General features: G+C 39.0%; 1 protein-coding gene across 2 annotated transcripts in view; it reads left to right on the top strand.

Annotated features, from left to right (window-relative positions):
* Positions 1–18,614, top strand: part of afap1 (actin filament associated protein 1) — a 38,409-nt gene that overhangs the window by 5,690 nt on the left and 14,105 nt on the right. For both annotated transcript variants that reach the window (XM_088347438.1, XM_088347437.1), the window contains exons 2-10: positions 5,215–5,343; positions 5,421–5,503; positions 12,196–12,304; positions 13,230–13,441; positions 14,572–14,751; positions 17,353–17,433; positions 17,577–17,643; positions 17,730–17,885; positions 18,115–18,326. In XM_088347438.1, the coding sequence (XP_088203564.1) occupies positions 5,215–5,343; positions 5,421–5,503; positions 12,196–12,304; positions 13,230–13,441; positions 14,572–14,751; positions 17,353–17,433; positions 17,577–17,643; positions 17,730–17,885; positions 18,115–18,326 (1,229 nt within the window). The remainder of the gene's footprint in view (positions 1–5,214; positions 5,344–5,420; positions 5,504–12,195; positions 12,305–13,229; positions 13,442–14,571; positions 14,752–17,352; positions 17,434–17,576; positions 17,644–17,729; positions 17,886–18,114; positions 18,327–18,614) is intronic.

Genomic DNA, 18,614 nt, shown 5'->3' with positions numbered 1-18,614 from the left:
CACGTTTAGGACAAAACTTCTTACCTTTTCAAAAGAGACCAAAACTGTCTCCAAACCCTTCAAGAACAGCATTCAATCTTCCTTGGGTAGGTCTTAGATTGGGATTTTAAGCGAATTGTACAGAAACACCAAGAGTTTAACACACACACCCAAACTAAGATTGTTTTTTTTCCAGATTAAAAAAAAAGAATGCACGGTATACACAAATAAATAACTATTTTTTTCTTCCTGTGCGGTTGGGGCCCTGTGGTAGCAAACCACTGAATTATGACACAAAAGTTTCACAACTGCTACAAAAACCAAAAGAGCCATAATAAAAAGAATGCAAATACTCATGTAAAATACCTAAAAATGTAATAGGGTTTTGACATTGCGACTTTCTACCACTCGGTATGTGAATGTGTTCCCTGAGTAACACTCGTATCATTCATCGCAAGCTGTTCGCAGTCTAGAAGCCTGTGGTTAGCATTGAGTACCCTCTAATTATTGTTGGGAAAGAAATACCAGAGGGAGCGTCTTCACTCTCTCCTAACTGAATTAGCCCCGATCCTTCCAACTCCACGTGGAGGTTTTGCAGATGTATACTTTCGGGTTAGAAAACATCTGCTCGTACGTTAAACCACCTGTTTGATAGCAATCAATTCAGCCCTGTGATGTTTCCACTGCGCTTTCAACGAAATGACGCAAGAACCACAACATCGTTATTACAGACATACGAATGCTTGTCTTTTTTTGCTCAAACTGCCGCGTAGACTACTACAGTGGAAAAGGTTTGATGGACTTTTTGGACTATTTTACAGGCTTGAGGCGTCGTTGCTGTTAAGCACTTTCTGTAAGAATTTTAACATAGTGACTATTGTTTTCTTTTATTGATGTTCACTATGTTTGTGTACTGTTACCCAATGCTAAATCTATTGCACTCTGGTCATCCTAGAAGTGGGATTACCACTTGCGAGGCCCCTTCCCAAGGTTTCTTTTTTCCCCGTGCTGAGGTTTTGAGTTTTTCCTTGCCCGCATGTTGGTTTAAGATCAGGCGATTGTGTTATTGTAATCCTGAGCAGTTCTTTGAGACAGCTTGTGATTAAGCGCTATAGAGTACAAATTAATTTGACTTCACTACTACTTGATACGAGAAACCCCAGCTTTGAATATAAGCCAATAAGTCAAAACATCTTTTCCTTGACACAGGAATGAAGAAAATGAATTAAAGGGACACTGTAATATTTGACCAGTAGATGTTTCTTTATTTTGTAGTGCAGTGTTTTCAACCCTTTTTGAACCAAGGTACACTTTTATTTATAAAAAAGTTCCGAGGCACACAGTCCGTTGAAAATGTTTGAAAATGAAGTTATGTCAAATACTTCACTGTACTACCTCATAAGCAGGTAATTAGTATATAAAAAGTAGATAAAAATCTACTACCACCTACTGGTATGGATGACTATTACAGTTCCAAAATCAAAAATACTGAATAATGGCCTGAAGATAAAATTGGGCAAATTCCAGCGGCACACGAGACAAGGTCTCACGGCACACGAGTGTGCCCCGGCACACTGGTTGAAAAACACTGGTGTAGTGCAACCGAAAACAAGTGCTACAAAGCACAAGGGAAAGGATAAACTCAAAGTGACTGGATTGCACCATTTCTATTCTCATTTTTTTTACATAATATCTGAAAGGTCTCCAGTTTAAAACCGAGTGGAAACATTTGTTGGCCTGGTGAGGGATTGGCACTACCAGGCTGTACTTGCCTAAGACACACCACAGGAAATTGTGCCCCTACAAACATGGTGGTTAAGGGATTCAAACAGCCAACCGTCTCATCGGAGCAAGATGGCGGAAAATCATGTTAGTTCCCTCTAGGTGAGCCTCATGTTAAATAAATACAAATTTCTCAACCTACGAGTATTATAAAAACATGTATATTCCTATGTGATAAGTCTATTCTGTTTTTAGAGATGCAAAGAAGATATTTTAGTATGCCAGTTCCTTAATTTGACTCACTGTCATCCGTTGTACGGACTATTGCATCATTGTTGCTATCGGACCGTCTTGTGGACGTTATGGAAAACTGCATTTACTTTCCGATCGGCAACCCAAAATGTCGGACCAAAACAAGAATTTATGGATCTGGAAAGAATGAGAAATTGTTTACAGTAAGCCTCATAAGGAAGGAAACGCATACTGTGTAGAGCTGCACGATTAAACGAAATTGAATTGATATTGCGATGTAACGTGGTGTACTCTTTTTCAAGGATTTATAGTTCCATGTTTGTGTTTTTTTCCCCTTGGTATTTGAGTGATCGTGTTTTTGGGCAACCAGAATTGTCCCAGTTTGGATTTTAAAGGCGCCGACCAATCAGAGGCAAATTTTAACAGCACTAACCAATAAAGGCGAGGTTTGCAAGCTGACACACCCGCCCCAACCCTAACTGAGCTCCCTAGAAGAGGTCCCTGTTTTCTTAAGGTTATAGCATGTCACTAAGATTAAGTACTCACAAAATAAACCTAGCACAGAAAATGCTCTTATTAAAAAAAGAGAAGAAAATCGCATCGAAATTTCAACACTGGCCTGGAAAATGGCATTTAGTCTTTTTTTGACGAAATCGTGCAGCCATGATACTGAATCCATAGTCATCGGCAATCTTCAAGAATGTGTCTTGTTTGCCCATTTTACGGTAACCATATATTCTTCCATGTTCAAAAAAATTTGAAAAAGTGCCAGGGAGCCACTGGAGAGTGCCAAAGGATCACATGTGGCAATAGAGCAAAGGATAACTGTAATGTCTTGTACTCCTTAAGCAAATCATCACTGCCATAAATTTTCTCTATGGCGAGACTTCCACAGCCATAATCAGCCTAATCTTAGGATTCTTTAATGTAGTTGTCTGTGTGCATATTTATATATTTATTTATTAGTCAATAGATACCATTTTGTGCAGCTGATTTAATGACACTTGATAAGAAGGAGTGATTTATTTTTCTTAGCTCAGGCATGTGTGTTCATTAGTAATGCAGCTCTTGTAGAATGTTTAGAAGTAACATATTTTCACGTTGTTTATTGTTTTTCTTTCTTTTTTTACCAGATAAAACATAAGTAGTCAAATTAATGAACACCCCAATAATTGTATATGTACTTTCTTCAGTATCCCTGCCAGTATTATGATGCTCATAAAATCTGTTCTATTATTGTTTTTACATTAAGTTTTGATCTATGGCTTGAGTCTTCCCAACTTTACCTTTCTACCGGAGCTGTATAATGTTTTTGTATTTGGTCACAAACATAAATTCAGACACAAAATAATCGGCATTAGGTTTTAAAAAAAAAAGTTAAATGGTCTGCATTTATATAGCGCTTTTCAAGTCAATGAAGACCCCCCAAAGCGCTTCAAAATGACTCATTCACACACACATTCACACACCAATAGCAGCCATGCAGCCATGCATAAGTTAGCGGTATTGGTCTCTAGCAGCAGGATTAAAGAATACCATAAAGTCATGGGCAGAATAGGTAGAAGAGTAAAGTTGCTATCTAGTAAGTATCGCCACTGTTTCGAACAATGATTTTGGATTATTTTTATGCAGAGCAATAATCCTCGAGAAAAACTATGCTTTAGTTGAAGTAAGAGATACTTTATAATTCAGCAAGCTGCGTAGCGTGCTATTTTTGTTTAAGTATCCTGCAACCTTGTCTGAGTGACCTAGTTTCTTCAGTTTACCAAAGCCGTATTAAGTCACTTATTTGTTAGTTAGTAAGAAGGCTGAACTCATTACCATAATGCTCCGTTACAGTGCCACCTTGTAGTTTAGTTCAGAAAATTTGTTGTCGTCGTCCAAGAACAACAAAACTTTGTTTGGAGCGTTCAGTCATCCATTCACAGTTAAAAGAAAACACAAAGATAAATATTCAGAATAAACATAGCTAAAAACCCAATAGCCATAAATAATCCAATATACGCATTTAAAGTAAAAGTGCAAACATGGTACCATTAAAAACTCAATAGCAGCATAACTAAATCAGTCAATGTACAAGTGCAATTGTGTATGACAGTCATGATCATTCACTCAGGAATTGTGATGGAAAGAAGTGGTGAGTATGGATTGAGTTCTGCAGTAGTTGAACTTGTTTAGTTATTGTCAGTTGGTAGGTGTGATAGATGTCCTAAGTGTGTGTAAGTTGGGGGCAAAGAGGGGTGGGGGCAGAGTTCCATATGCTTACAGTCTGTGGATATAGACTGTTGGCCAATCTAGATGTTCTGTTCTGTATTGACTGGTATTTCCTTCCTGAGAGCAGCAGGTGGAAGTTTGTAAGAGGTGGCAGATCGTTGTAATGGAGCATCATGGGTCGCGAGAATAATATCAGACATTGAACCGTCCTGTAGTACAGACTCTGCCCGACCTACAAACGATCGTTCGTATGTTGAATTTGTTCCTGAGTTGCTTCAGTGCTATATTTTGTATGTTTATGGTTTATATAAGTATGTTTAATGCTTGTATGAGTAGCCTGTATTGTTTTGTACTAAAAAAAGTAAACATTTTATAAAATATGCTCTATAAAGATAAATAAAGTGAGGTTTTACTTACATTTTTAGTTGCGCTTCAAGAGGTCCTTCGTGGTAGAGAGTGGATGAAAAAAAGCGATCCAACCATTTTCTCAACCGCATCAATCTTTCTTATTCCACTTTCATTTTAAAAGAAACGTCTCGCGTCTTCTTTACACTTTACACCAATGATATTGAATGGATGCATGAGATATTAAACAATAAAAATGTCAAAGTTCTTAGCGCGCTAGAGATACAGTACACGTTGTTATGAATACACACTAACCAGGAAGTAGAAGTCAGATTTCTTCTTTGGTGTGGATGCTGGGTGACCTATCACAGCGCCACGAGACGGGAAGAAGCACTACAGTAATGTCCTCTACTCGGAAAAAGGTGCACACGATACAAAATCGACATCCCCCAAAAAAAAGATTGTATCTGCCGGAATCCGTAAGTCGAATGTACGTAAGTCGGGAGGCTTCTGGAAAGAGAAGGTTGCCGAACATTTTACTTTAAGACATAGACTAATTAAAATTGTGAACTTTTTGTGAGTATGCCAGTAATCAAAATTATGGTTGAGAGGAAAAAGTCTGAAATTTTCCAACCAAAATCAATTAACAGAAAATGTTTGGCTGATAACATTAATTTCCTTATCATAACGTTGTCCGTGCAGCCATGGAGGAGTTGGTGTATGAGCTCCGGCTATTCCTGGACCTGCTGGACCGGGAATATCTAAGCGCTGGAATTCGAGAGAAGAAAACACACCTGTCTAACATCCTTAACCGAGTCCTATCAGAAAAAGGTAACAATTCACTCTTCTGGTGCTGTTGTTTTTACCGTCGACAAGTTTCAAATAGGCAGTATGTGATTTTTCTACAGAGCCGTTATGCAAATCAGAAATCCACAGTGGACTACCTGCACCACCCCAGATGCCACTGCCTGAAATTCCTCACCCCTGGCTGGTAAGTCCTGTTCCTGGCTTTTCATTCGAAACCCCAAAACATAAAATGTACTGTGGGAGAGGACAATATCACGCTATTAGATTGATCAGATAACTACAGTATTTTCCGCACTACAAGGCCCACCGGATTATATGGCATTACAGCTGGTCCGCTCATGTTACAAGATGGCAGCGCTGCAATGCCACATTCACCGCTTGAACTACACATCCCATGATGCTCTGCTGTTGTTTTAGAATGTCAAAACAATGTAACAGGGGCAGAAACGCCCCCTCCTGTTTTTCAGTAGCATTGATGGTAGCGGTCAGGAATGTATTAAGAATGTAGTGATCCCTTTCAGTTAAAACCTCTAGTGGGTTCTATATTTTTGTTCCTCACACCCAGAGAAAAAAGGCAATAAATACCATATTTAATCCTGTATAACGCACTCCTCCATCCATCCATTATCTGCCCCACTTATCCTCAGTAGGGGCGCGGCAGTGCTGGAGCCCATTACCAGCTATCTTTGGGCCAGCCAATCACAGGGCACACAGAGAAAGACATCTCACCCGCTCATTAACACCTAGGGACAATTTGAGCTGGCCAAATAACCTATCATGGATGTTTTTGGGGAGAGCATGCAAACTCCACACGGGGAGGTTGCGGTACCTGGACTTGAACCTGCGCATTGTGGGGCTGCGCGCTAACCACCCAGCCGTTGTGCTGCCCTATAACACACTTTCTTTTTTACTTAAAAAATCATTTAAAACTTGTGTGTGTCTTATACATAAGGTTTTACTGTAAAATACTACTGTAACAGTGCAACGATTGATCGGTTAAATAATATCACTGACCACAATCGCAAAACATTGGATGGCAAACCTGGGTCGCAGCGGTGAGCGTGCCAAATCGTATCCACTAGACCCCCGGTGATATAGATGACACATGAAAAGGCATTCATTTCTATCTCATTATCACACTACCTTTACTCATGCTACAAGAAATGAATGTTAGAGAATGGAGAAAACAGAAAGTTATCTTAAAAGACATAAATAACGCATAAAAGCACCACATGGGAAACAACTCTTTTGTGATTCTGATGATGAATCGGACTTTGCAGGACATTAAATAACTACATAAAAAAATTGATGTTGGTGTTGTGTTTATAGATTACGTTATCAATCAATGATTTTAACCATGGCTGCACATATTCAACAATGTTTGTCATTTCCTATACTTAGTTTGAGCTGAGAAAAAGTGAAACAAAATGTTATACTGATTTTAGTAAAAAAATTCAGGTGCATGTTATAGACGAGTCCGCATTATACACGAATAAATACGGGATACCATTTTGGGACAGATAGGAGACGAAATATCTGTGACCATATGGAAAAGACGGACCTTTTTCTCATGTTTGTGGAGTCACCGTGTCAGTAACTAAGGAGAGTAATATTAGGCGACTCTATGAAACAAAACACCAAGACAAATATATGGAAATGAACCAGACATAGAGGAGCCAGAAGGTAGAGGAAATGAAAAAAACTTTGTTTTCACAGCAGATTATGTTTACAAAAGACCACAACACGAAGTCATATAGTGGCAAAATAAATTTCCCAATCAGCCCGTACATTTAATGAGGGAAAACAAAAACATTGTTCTATTTCTTGCTACTCCAAGGCCTGAATGGTTGTTTTTTTTATTTTCAAATTTATTGGCCTGTGTAAGAAGCTTATTTTGATATTTATTTCAGAAGGCTGCAAACAGAAAGAGGCATTGCTTTTTTAATTTAAATTATATATACCTCATTGATGTTTTATATCATTATTATGGACATGACATTACAAACTCTGGAAAATGTTTTCACAGATACATAAATAAGAAATGAGTAACAAACTATGTTTTTAGCTGAACTTTAGATCCCAAAGTAGTCATTTGGGCTTAGATTACAGTGCCTAGAGAAAGTATTGTCCTCCTCACTTCCCCTAGAACTTTTTATCATTCTGCCATATTTTAGGCTTGAAACCCAAAGCTAAAAAACTGGAAATATTTCCTAAGCATCAAAAACATGAGATACACAATCGTGAAGTAGAACTGAATTATTTCATCATTTTATATTATGTTTATAACGTAAAGACTGAAAAGTAGGTGTTGCAAAATAATTGCCCCCCTCTGTTCTCTCAGCTCAGCCAACTGACTCCAAAAGTTTCCTGATGACTTCTGAACGATCCAATGTCGACCTTATTTACAAACAATTACAGTGTTAAATTTCAGAGTGCAATTGTGTGTTTTTAAGTCTCGGTTTAAAGGGCCCTGCTCTGTGATTGGCCCAGATGTATGTGCAAGGAGACACTGGATAAATCACAGCATTATGAAGAACAAACAACACAGCAGGCAGGTCTGGGATAAATTTGTGGAAAGGTTCAAAGCAGTAATAGGATACGAGACGATTTTGCAACATTTACACATCTCCCGGAGCACTGTGCAAGCGATAATATCAAAATGGATAGAGCATAATCCCACTGTAAACCTACCTTCAGACCAAACAATGAAAAAAATAATCAGAAAAGACTCCAAGAGGCGCATGATCACATTGAATGACCTGCAGTCATACACAGCTGAGGTGGGACAATCTTTGCACAAGACAACCATCAGTCATATTCTGCATAAATCTGCCCTTTATGGAAGAGTGACAAGTGAAAAGCCCTCTCCGAAAGAATACCATAAAAATGCCCGTTTGGCGTTCGCAAGAAGCCTCATGGCGACACACAATCCACTGTATATATGGAAGAAGTTGCTCTGGTCAGATGGGACAAAATTGAACTTTTTGGGCTGAATACAAAACATTTCATTTGGCATAAGAGTTACACTGTAAATCACCTTGAAAACACCATCCCCAATGTGTAGTGGTGGTGGCACCATACTCTGGGGTTGCTTTTCTTCAGCCTGGGACTGGGAAGATTCTTTAAGTTGATGGGAATATGGATGGAGCCAAATACAGGGCAATTCTGGCTAAAAATCAGTTGGAGTCTGCAAGAGTCCTGAGAATAGAACGCAGGTTCACCTTCTAACAGGACAATGACCCTAAACATTAAGCCAAATCTACAATGGAATGGTTTAAAACTAACAATGTAAGGGTTGTTAGAATGACCAGGACAAAGTCAAGACCTCCATCCTTTAGAGAATATATGGAAAGATCTAAAAAAAATGCTGTGCACAAACAATTACCATCAAACCTTAAGGAACTTGAGCTGTTTTGTAAGTAAGAATAGGCAAAAATTATGTTTCAAGATTTGCAAAACTTAGAGACATATCCAAAAAGACTTGTAACTGTGATCTCAGTAAAAGCAGGTTGAAGAAAATATTATCTCAAAGGTGGCTGATATTTTTGGAACGACTCATTTTCAATTTTTTATTTGTTAGCACAATATAAATTTGGTTTCTTTTCACAATTGTGTTTCGCGTGTTGTTAATTCTTGGAAAATATTTTGAGTTTTTAATCAATACGTTTGAAGCCTGAAGTATAACGATACGTCAAAAAGTTCTTGAGGGAGACAAGGCACTGTAGTGTTATATTGCTAATTTGTGAGTTTGCATAACCTATACTGGAAATTGATTAAATTCTTGTTGTACTTTGTTACAAATGCACAGTTGTTAATAACTACATCTGTTTAAATCTTTGTGAGGGTGAAAAAAGCATCAATAATTGTTTTATAATCATTTCACAATTGGAATTGTATCCCCTGAATCATAATCGAATCATGCGGTACCCAAATATTCCCGCCCAGTCATTGTAAAAGTGTTTAAATCCTGATGAGCTGAAAACAATATTGGAGCAAATTCTTCAAGAATAGAATAGAATAGAAATGTCTTCATTATTATTTATATGAATGTGGTGAAACATTGTATGCAACGAGATTAAACCTGGCACTCCAGGGTAAACATGTAATGCAGTCTTTAGAGAGAAAAATAAGATAAAACTCTGTTCAAAACAAATAGGCAAGAATATTTAAACATAGTGCTGAGAGAATGGTGCAAGTTTTGTTAATAGTGCAAAGAAAAGAATTGCAATTACATTAGCGGCATCAACAAAATCAAAATAAGCCACAAGATATATGTTTTTACTGTTTTACATGCTTGGTTTGGGTGGTAATGGCCCTTGGGAAGAAACTGTCTCTGAACCGGTTTGTCCTCTATTTGAGGGCCCTCTAGCACATATCAAAGGGTAGTAACAGGTCAAGGAAATGGTGGCGGGGATGAGAAGAGTCTTAATCGTAAGCATAGCCTATGAATTATTAATTAAATCGTGGGTTACCCATGGATTCCCACCCTTAATGCACTCACTCACACGCATGTAAGGGGGACAAGGGGGTCGTAGGTCTAGCCTTGTGAGGCAGAAGCAGACATGGGACCAAGTCACACATGTGCAAGTCTCAAGTAAGTCTCAAGTCTTCACCTTCAAGTCCCAAGTAAGTCCCAAGTATTTTTTTCTTGGGCAAGTCAAGTCACAAGTCAAGTCCCGAGTCTTAGATTGCCAAGTCCAAGTCAAGTCACAAGTCATAAAAACAGCGACTCGAGTCGACTCGAGTCCAAGTCACTAAGTCTCAAGTCCCCATGTCTGGGCAGAAGCATAAGCCTTGCGGCCCGCCAGAAAATTTCATTTATACCGGAAACCAACCCTGAACCCTGTGAGGGCGGACAAGCACAGGGGAATGAAGAGACAGCCTTGACCACAGTCTGTCTTTGACCCGCTCAAGCTTGGCCAAACCAGTACGCCCTGAGACTTCCAGCTTGTGGCTTTTTCTGAGCTCTTGACAATGTGCTTTCCATCTTGCAGTCTGTGTTGGTCATTTGGAGAACTCACAGCTCCCCCAAAGACTGTGAGCTCTTGTGGAGAGGTCATTTGCGTTTACGAGGCAATTGCCATGTTAGCCTTGTTTACAAGTACAGTTCAAGCTATGGTCATAGACAGGATCAAGTATAGGCCTACTTAGAAGCTTTTTGACTGAAAGAGCCATAAAAGCAAAATATTTTAGATTTTTTGGGGGGTAAGGGAAGAGCCACACCATATATTTTGAGACAAACTTCAACAAAACTGCCAAACCTGCTCTCCAGACAAAACCTTATTCTTCAGCACATTTTATTTTACTGTGTGACATTTGATGATTTTATAAGATATATGAAATAATAACAATGCCAGAGCCTGTGTCCCATACAAATACACCATTTAAAATTTGTCTCCCTCCGCAGTTATTTGAGTGTTATGTCTGATTTTGACAGTCATTCTTGTTATGAATAATGGTTTTAAGGTGCGAGCAAAGTTTTTTTCTTAAAAATGTCACAAAAGTATACAAACAAGGAACCCGACGTATTTACCTAGGGCGCAGACGATGCAGAGTGAGAAGGAAGGGAGTGCTTGCACTCTTTGCATGGCTCCACCAATTCCTACCACTCACCCAATCAAATTACTCTTGGTACTTTGCTAGAGATTCTGGGAATTTAAAAACAGTTATGTGGATTTTCATCGTACAGTTTCTCAATAATGAACATAGATTGTGCAATGAGTTTCCATGTAAAGGATTCCTTAGCAAAGTATAGCCGGAACAAGGTTTTTCCGTGTGACACCTTGACCGTTAACTGTAGTTAAAAATGTGGGCTGTGTACTGTACACTGGACAGTACCCCCGTCGTCTCAGCGTTTGTTTGACTGCCTGAACCAAATCTAGCTTTGCTCACCCAAGTTTGGAATGACATGGAGAAAGTTTGCATGGAATCAATTTTGTCTCCGAGCCATATGTGCTCATGAAAAGGGCCATATATGGCTCGCGAGCCATAAGTTTCCGTCCCCTGTGTAAGAGCTTGGTCATAGAGAGCCACATGGTACATTTGACAGATTGCACACAATGAATCATTTTAACTTGTTGAAAACAGCCAACTGTCCAGGAAAATCTTTGGCACTCTTTCACACCTACTCTGAGTTGCGTCACGCTCTACATTTTTCTCAGCGGTTCATTCGATGGCCTACAAATGATTTCCATATGTGTTGATGTTAGAAAGTAATGCCGTCGTCCCTTCTCACTTAGTCCCCTTGGGGTTGGACCCTCCCTCCGCTTGGCAAGTCAACACACAAGGCGTTGCGTCACGTTAACACCAAAACTCCAAAGCATACATCTTTTTTTTTCGCTTTTATTTTGCTCGTCATATGTAGGTCACCGACATGTGGATATGGTTTCACTTCTGAGTCTCCACCCTGGTTGGATGAAAAATGAGTCGACACCATATGCATTATTTGTAAATATAACATGATATTTTACATCTTATGATCCACAAATGAGCAAAACACCTTCTAAATGAATGCCATTAAGCAAACTGCTGACATTTTGTTTCAACTTAGACTGTCTGTTTTACAGCTTTAACTTAATTCCATTCATCATTGCAAGGTTTAATTATATATCTCTCAAACCCAAAGTTGTCTTTGGCTTTTTTTCTTGTTTTCATTTGTCGTGCAGTACCGTGTAATTGTCTTTTCCCCCCTTGCAAGCATTTTTGTCAGAACCTTAACTCCATCTTATTTGTCTTACTTCATTATTTAACATCAAATCATTCACGACTGATTCCAGATCAGGCTCACATCATAAACACTCCCAAAGATATTTGTTGAGTTTATGCCTGTTTAGAAATGTTGTTCCTAATTTTAGCAATATTATGTCCTTTTCTCAGGCTCCAAATAACGGCCCTCCTCCTTTACCCAGTTCCTCTTTACCAGAAGGTTACTACGAGGAAGCAGTGCCCTTAAGCCCTGGAAAAACTCCACAATACATAACATCAAGTGAGTGGCAAGTTTTATCACAGTGGTTCTTAATCTTGGCTTGATTGAACCCTAGGGGTTAGGTAATTCCGTCTCAGGGGTTCAGCGGAGCCTCTTCCATGGCGTTCAAGACACACTGCCTCATCATGTCTATACGCAATGACATGCCCCGCTTAGCCATCACTGAATACAGATGATCACGTGACATTGCTTGACCAATTAGTGCAGAGACTAATTTTGCACATTTAGGAGTCATCCAACAAGGAATGTCATTGTAGTACTTAGTGTATTTACTTTCTTCACATTTCATTCCATTCCATGTCGGGTAAAAAAAGAAAGTGGTCAGACGAATATGTACAACATGGATTCTCATGTATTACAGAGCAGAATGGGAGTCCGCATCCTATCTTTATGATATGCATTACCAAGTTGAGCAACTCTAGCCTCGCACTGGCAAAACTAAAGGAACACTATAATAAGATGCATTGAGATGGTGGATATAAGAACCCAATGCTTGCTGGATTCAAGGTGACGAGAGACAGATTTGATAAGGCCACTCTGTCTGCTCTTGTATTTGTACCCATTAACAAACTAATCATCACAACAATATAAAATTTTGTGTACATGGCCGCAAAGCTGGGTTGGCCACACATCATTGGTGAAAGACTTGTAAAGCCAGCTGCATTAAATATGCTAAATCTGAAACTTAGATACTTGGATGTAAATTATCCCAAATTCCTTTTTAAATGACATCATCGGTAATTGAATGGAGGATATGAGTATGGATATCTTGGCTCAAGTAGTCGCAGATTTTACACTTAAGTAGGGTTTGGTGAACGCACATATGGAACTGGTGGGGTTCGGTCGCATCATCAGAGTTAAGAACCAGTGCTCTATCACTTTGATCGATTTGAATTTTTTTCTAACGGACCACCTCCGCCTGCAGACTATGATTCTGATGCTATGAGCAGCTCCTATGAGTCATACGACGAGGAAGAAGAGGACGACAAGGGTCGTAAGACGCGCCACCAGTGGCCCTCTGAAGAGGCTTCCATGGATTTGGTAAAGGATGCACGCATCTGCGCTTTCCTGCTGCGCAAGAAACGCTTCGGCCAGTGGTCGAAGCTTCTATGCGTCATCAAAGATAACAAACTCCTGGTGAGGTCTACTTCTTATTTGTTTTTAAGAAATCATTGCCTCATTGCCAAACCCAAAGCAAGCAACTACAGCATGACAACAAAATAGAAAACCTATTCATTTAAAAACAAAAGGAAAAATGTTAAAGACCATGTTTTCTTTTTCCAAAGAGTAAATTAAATTAGGTTTTTATTATTACTTCATTAAATAAGTACCGTATTTTCCACACTATAAGGGACAACTGATTATAAGGTGCACCCCCTAAAATATCATTCAGTCAAATATTTTTCATATATACGGTGCACTAAACTATAAGGCGCCTAGAATTTAGACTACAGTAAGAGTTACGTATTTATTTGTGTGTTTTATGGTATATATTAGTGCAACTATAGGCTGACAGAGATCTCAAAACATTGTATGCAACAGGAATCAAACCTGGGTTGCAGCGGGCAAACCTAACCAATAGACCATTGGTGATATAATCTAGTTAACATACGAAAAGACATTCCATTTTATCTCATTGTAACACTATTTTTACTCACGCTGCCAGAGCTGTATGTTAGAGAAGGAGGAAACGAAAAGTCATCCTATAAAATAATGAGATGAAATGTAATATCTTATATATTACCCATATCATTAGTGGTCTAGTGGTTAGGGTTTGGCGTGACTCAGCAATGTTTTTTGATTGATCAATCATTGCAGAAAAACGGTAATGCACTGTCAAACCTTGTATAAGTATGCGATATATACATCATTTTTACTGGTATATAAGGCGAGCTGGGTTAAAAGTCGCAATTTCAAATTTCTGGTCGGATTGGGGATTTTAAGTTTGCCTTTTTAGCCTGGAAAATTAGGTAATTGATTCACTTGTTCACGGTTTGCAGATCCCTTAACCACAAGGGTTGAAGGGGCACCACTTCCTGTTGTCTGTCTTGGCTAAGTACAACCTGGCGTTGCCTATACCTCTCCATCAAACAGATAGTACTGGTTTCCATGTTTACCAAAAGCAGGAGAGGCCTTCTGATCTAATTCGGACAAATAATAATTCAATCAAATCATAAAAGTATCTAAACACATAGCTGATAACAATGCAAGAGCAACTGATTTATATGTATGTATGTATGTATAATATTATATCCCTTGCTCTGCAGTGTTACAAATCTTCAAAAGACCAGACTCCTCAAATGGAACTGATCCTGTCAGGTTGCAGTATTACTCACATCCCCAAAGATGGGAAGAAGAAACGACATGAACTGAAGATTATCCATCAAGGGGCAGATGCCCTGGTGCTAGCAGTCCAGAGTAAAGAACAGGCAGAGGAGTGGCTCAAGGTAACTCAATACAATTTACAATAAAGAAGGAACAATTGTATTGTTGTATGCAAAAAAAACACATTTGTGTCATTGCGGATGGTGTGATTATAATGCAATCGTAATGGCAACAGAAAGCAAAAGGAGGATGGACGAGGACTTGGAAAGCTCGAAGGGTGTACAACAGGGTGCTCATCAGTAGTAGTATTTTTCTCTTCATGATTGTTTTTCTAATTTATCTACAATCACTTAATGACAAACTGTACATAACTGCCAATGTTACCTTAATAGCTAACAGCTTGGTGTTGTACTTTTTCAAGTCTCTTAATGTTTCAAAATACCTTACCTTTTAAGCAAAAGTAGAGTGAATGAGGAATCATACGTCATACACTTACAGATAGAAACCCAAAAAACATGAGGCAAGCATGATTTCACTCTCCATTGCTCCCCCGTTACACCTTTCTCCTGTGTTCCACGTCGAACAGCTTTGCTAAGAGTAAGATTAATAACAGATAGGCGTGTGGTGAACAAAATTTTCAAATTGGGCATGGTTAAAACATACCTAATCGCAATTTGTCCTCTATTTTTTCATGTGTCCTGGTAAACACACAAGCTCCCTGAGCATGCCGAGAACCATTGTGAGTAACATCATGTGTGCTCGCTGTGGCCACACATCAGTATCACACTTTAAAGCTTTAAATCAAGATAAGTTGCATGGCTTATAAAATAATCAAATGGCAGCAGCAATTTTCTTTTAATTTTGCTGTAAATGATTTGGCCCACTCAAAATGAAAGACAAAAATATTGTTTTTTATTAGATGTGTGGTACAGTGAAGAAAATAAGTATTTGAACAACCTGCTATTTCTCCCAATTAGAAATCATGGAGGGGTCTGAAATTTTTATTCTAGGTGCATGTCCACAGTGAGAGATAAACTAAAAAGAAAAATCCAGGAATCACAATGCATGATTTTTTAACAATTTATTTGTGTGATATAGCTGCAAATAAGTATTTGAACACCTGAGAAAATGAATGTTAATATTTGGTACGGTAGCCTTTGTATGCTATCACAGAGGTCAAACGTTTCCTGTAGTTTGTCTACCAGGTTTGCACACACTGCAGGAGGGATCTTGGGCTGTCTCTGAGAAACACGGAGTTTGAGTTCCCTCCAAAGATTTTCGATTCGGTTCAGGTCTGGAGGCTGGCTGGGCCAGGCTAGAACCTTGATATGCTTCTTACGGAGCCACTCCTTGATTTTCCTGGCTGTGTGCTTCAGCCCAGCCACATTCCATCTTCAATGCTCTGACTGAGGGGAGGAGGTTGTCCCCATAATCTCACAATACACGGCCCCCAGTCATCCTCGCTTCAATGCAGAGCACTCGTCCTGGCCCTTGTGCAGAAAAACACCACCAAAGCACCCCCATGCTTCACAGTAGGGATGGTGTTCTTCGAATTGTCTCTCACCAAGCTATGACACAATTTATATATATATATATATATATATATATATATATATATATATATATATACGTACATATATATATGTGCTGAATCTATTTATTTGGCACGCACATTTTAAATGGGGCATTGCTTAATAGAGAACATATTTAACTTTCAACTTTTTAAAAGACACCTCAAACATTGCTTTCGACCATTAATGATAAGTGCAAAAGATTTTGTTAAAAGCGAATATGAGTTAAATGCTCCAGTACATGTTTGTTCCCCACTCTTTGACCTTCTTTTTCTAAAACCACGGAACCACAACCTGCCATTTCGACAAACATAATTGCTGCATGCTCTCCTTAACCCTAGAGCAGCAAGCTGAGTGTTCTCTGGCTTGGAAGACAGGAAAATGAGGGCAAACGTGCATCACTTAGTCTCACTGGCAGTTCAGGTCCACTGTGCTAAAGGGTCATTGTAATGAACGCTGGCGCCCTGTGCTGCCCTGCAAATGTCATTAACCTTACTTGGCATGATTGCACAAAACCCTTCAGCCATTGTAAAAGTGTGGGCCACTTAATGCGTGTAGCAGCGGTTTTACTTAGAAATAGGAAATTCGGTAGGCATGCCTCACAAGAGTTCACCCGCAAAATAATCCCATAGCGTGAAAAGCTGCACCCTTTTCCGATTTTTAGGAGTCATTTCTGGTAAGCTGTATTTTAATGAATCAAGTTGAAACATGTATTCAATGCGAGTTCCAAAACAAATACGTTGAAAAAGATAGTGGACTATTTTTTTCAAAAGTAATGAGTACAATGTAGATATCAGTTGTTGTATCGAGGGAGTACGCAATGGTTTTGGGGAAAAGTCGTCTCTCAAGTAAAAGTACAGATAGCTGTAAAGTCTAAAATGACAATCGGTTGGAAATGTGGAAAAAATCCTCCGGACTCTCCAATTTCCATCTAAAGCTTCTGTATATATCTGCAGACTGACTTAAGTACACTTTGCCCTATATACTTAATTCTGTGGAAATATTTCAAGCTTCCTAATCCAGCCATTTTTTATGGCCTGAACCATAGAAACCCATGTGCAATCCACAAAATATGTGTTTATTTTGTTTTAAAGGCAATGACAGTCATTTGTGGCTAATGCTATTTTACTGCATTACGGTATTTGTTTCCAGATCATGAGAGAGGTCTGCTCTAATGGGACATTTGAGATGGATCACTCTGTGTGCTCAGTAAACAAACCTGAACTGGAAAAGGTACCAACTCAAACAATTGCACTACAAGTCAAAATTTATTTTTATCATGTTGAACTTTAAAGGATAATAAACTGCACTCATACATAAATGTGTGTTACCATGTTTATTGTGTTTATTTTACCTTTGTGTACTTTTACTTTAAGAAATCTTCATGTGACAGACCAAGTTCAGATGGCGAAGCACCTCAAGAGAATGGACACATTGACTACGGTATATAACATTATGGCATGTTTTATTTTATTTTTTTGCAAGGATTTAATGTGAGGGTCCATGATCCTTCTAATGTGTCTTTCCAGGAAAAGGGAAAAAAAATTCCAAGTCTGAGCAGAGCAAAGCCTCGACTGTTGGCAAAGGCGCTGGGAAGAAAATCACCAAGATCATCGGGCTGGGCAAAAAGAAACCATCGATGGACGAGCAGAATTCATCAGCAGAGGAAGATGTACCTACCAGTGGTAAGCTTTGGCATCAAGTACAAATAAATCATATATTTTCTTTTGAGTAATGATAAAAGCTTATGACTTTCAAAATATTTCCAAAAATAAAGAACTAATCCTAATTTACAGCTGGGAGCTATGTTTCATTACCAATTAGCACAAAGGGATTCCAATTTGATATGCATTTATAAAATATAAAACATCTCTTTGTAGTGTTTTATTGTCTCATCTTGTTTCCCACGGAAAGGGTACTTGAACGTGCTGTCCAATAACCGCTGGAGGGAGCGCTGGTGTCGTCTCAAAGACAACCAGCTGCTGCTGCACAAGGACCAGGATGATCTGAAAAGCCACATTGCTTCACTGCCCCTCCGGGGTTGTGAAGTCAGCCCTGGCCTGGACCACAAGCACCCCTTTGCATTTCGCTTGCTGCGAAATGGTCAGGAGGTGGCTGTATTAGAGGTATTTGAAAAGTAATAAGGATTTGTGGCTTGGTTCAATGATACAGACGCTCCCTTACTTACAACCATTCGACGGTAGATATGAACGTTTTTTTCGGGATGTCGAAAAATATCCGGACATTGCTGTGAGTTAGATTTTGTATTGTGTGCACCTTTTTCCGAGTACAGGACAGTATTGTAGTGCTTCTTTTTCTGCCACTACCAGCGTTTGGCATCCACCCCGAAGAAGAAATCCGGCTTCCTCTCCTAGTTCGTGTGTAAACATTCCATACTGTATCTCCAGCGAGCT

Source organism: Urocampus carinirostris, chromosome 11 (genome assembly GCF_059441175.1).
Source record: "Urocampus carinirostris isolate Australia breed hairy pipefish chromosome 11, RoL_Ucar_1.0, whole genome shotgun sequence".
Lineage (NCBI taxonomy): Eukaryota > Metazoa > Chordata > Actinopteri > Syngnathiformes > Syngnathidae > Urocampus > Urocampus carinirostris.
The sequence above is the reverse complement of the archived record's forward strand: the minus strand, read 5'-3'. Positions and strand labels throughout refer to the sequence as shown.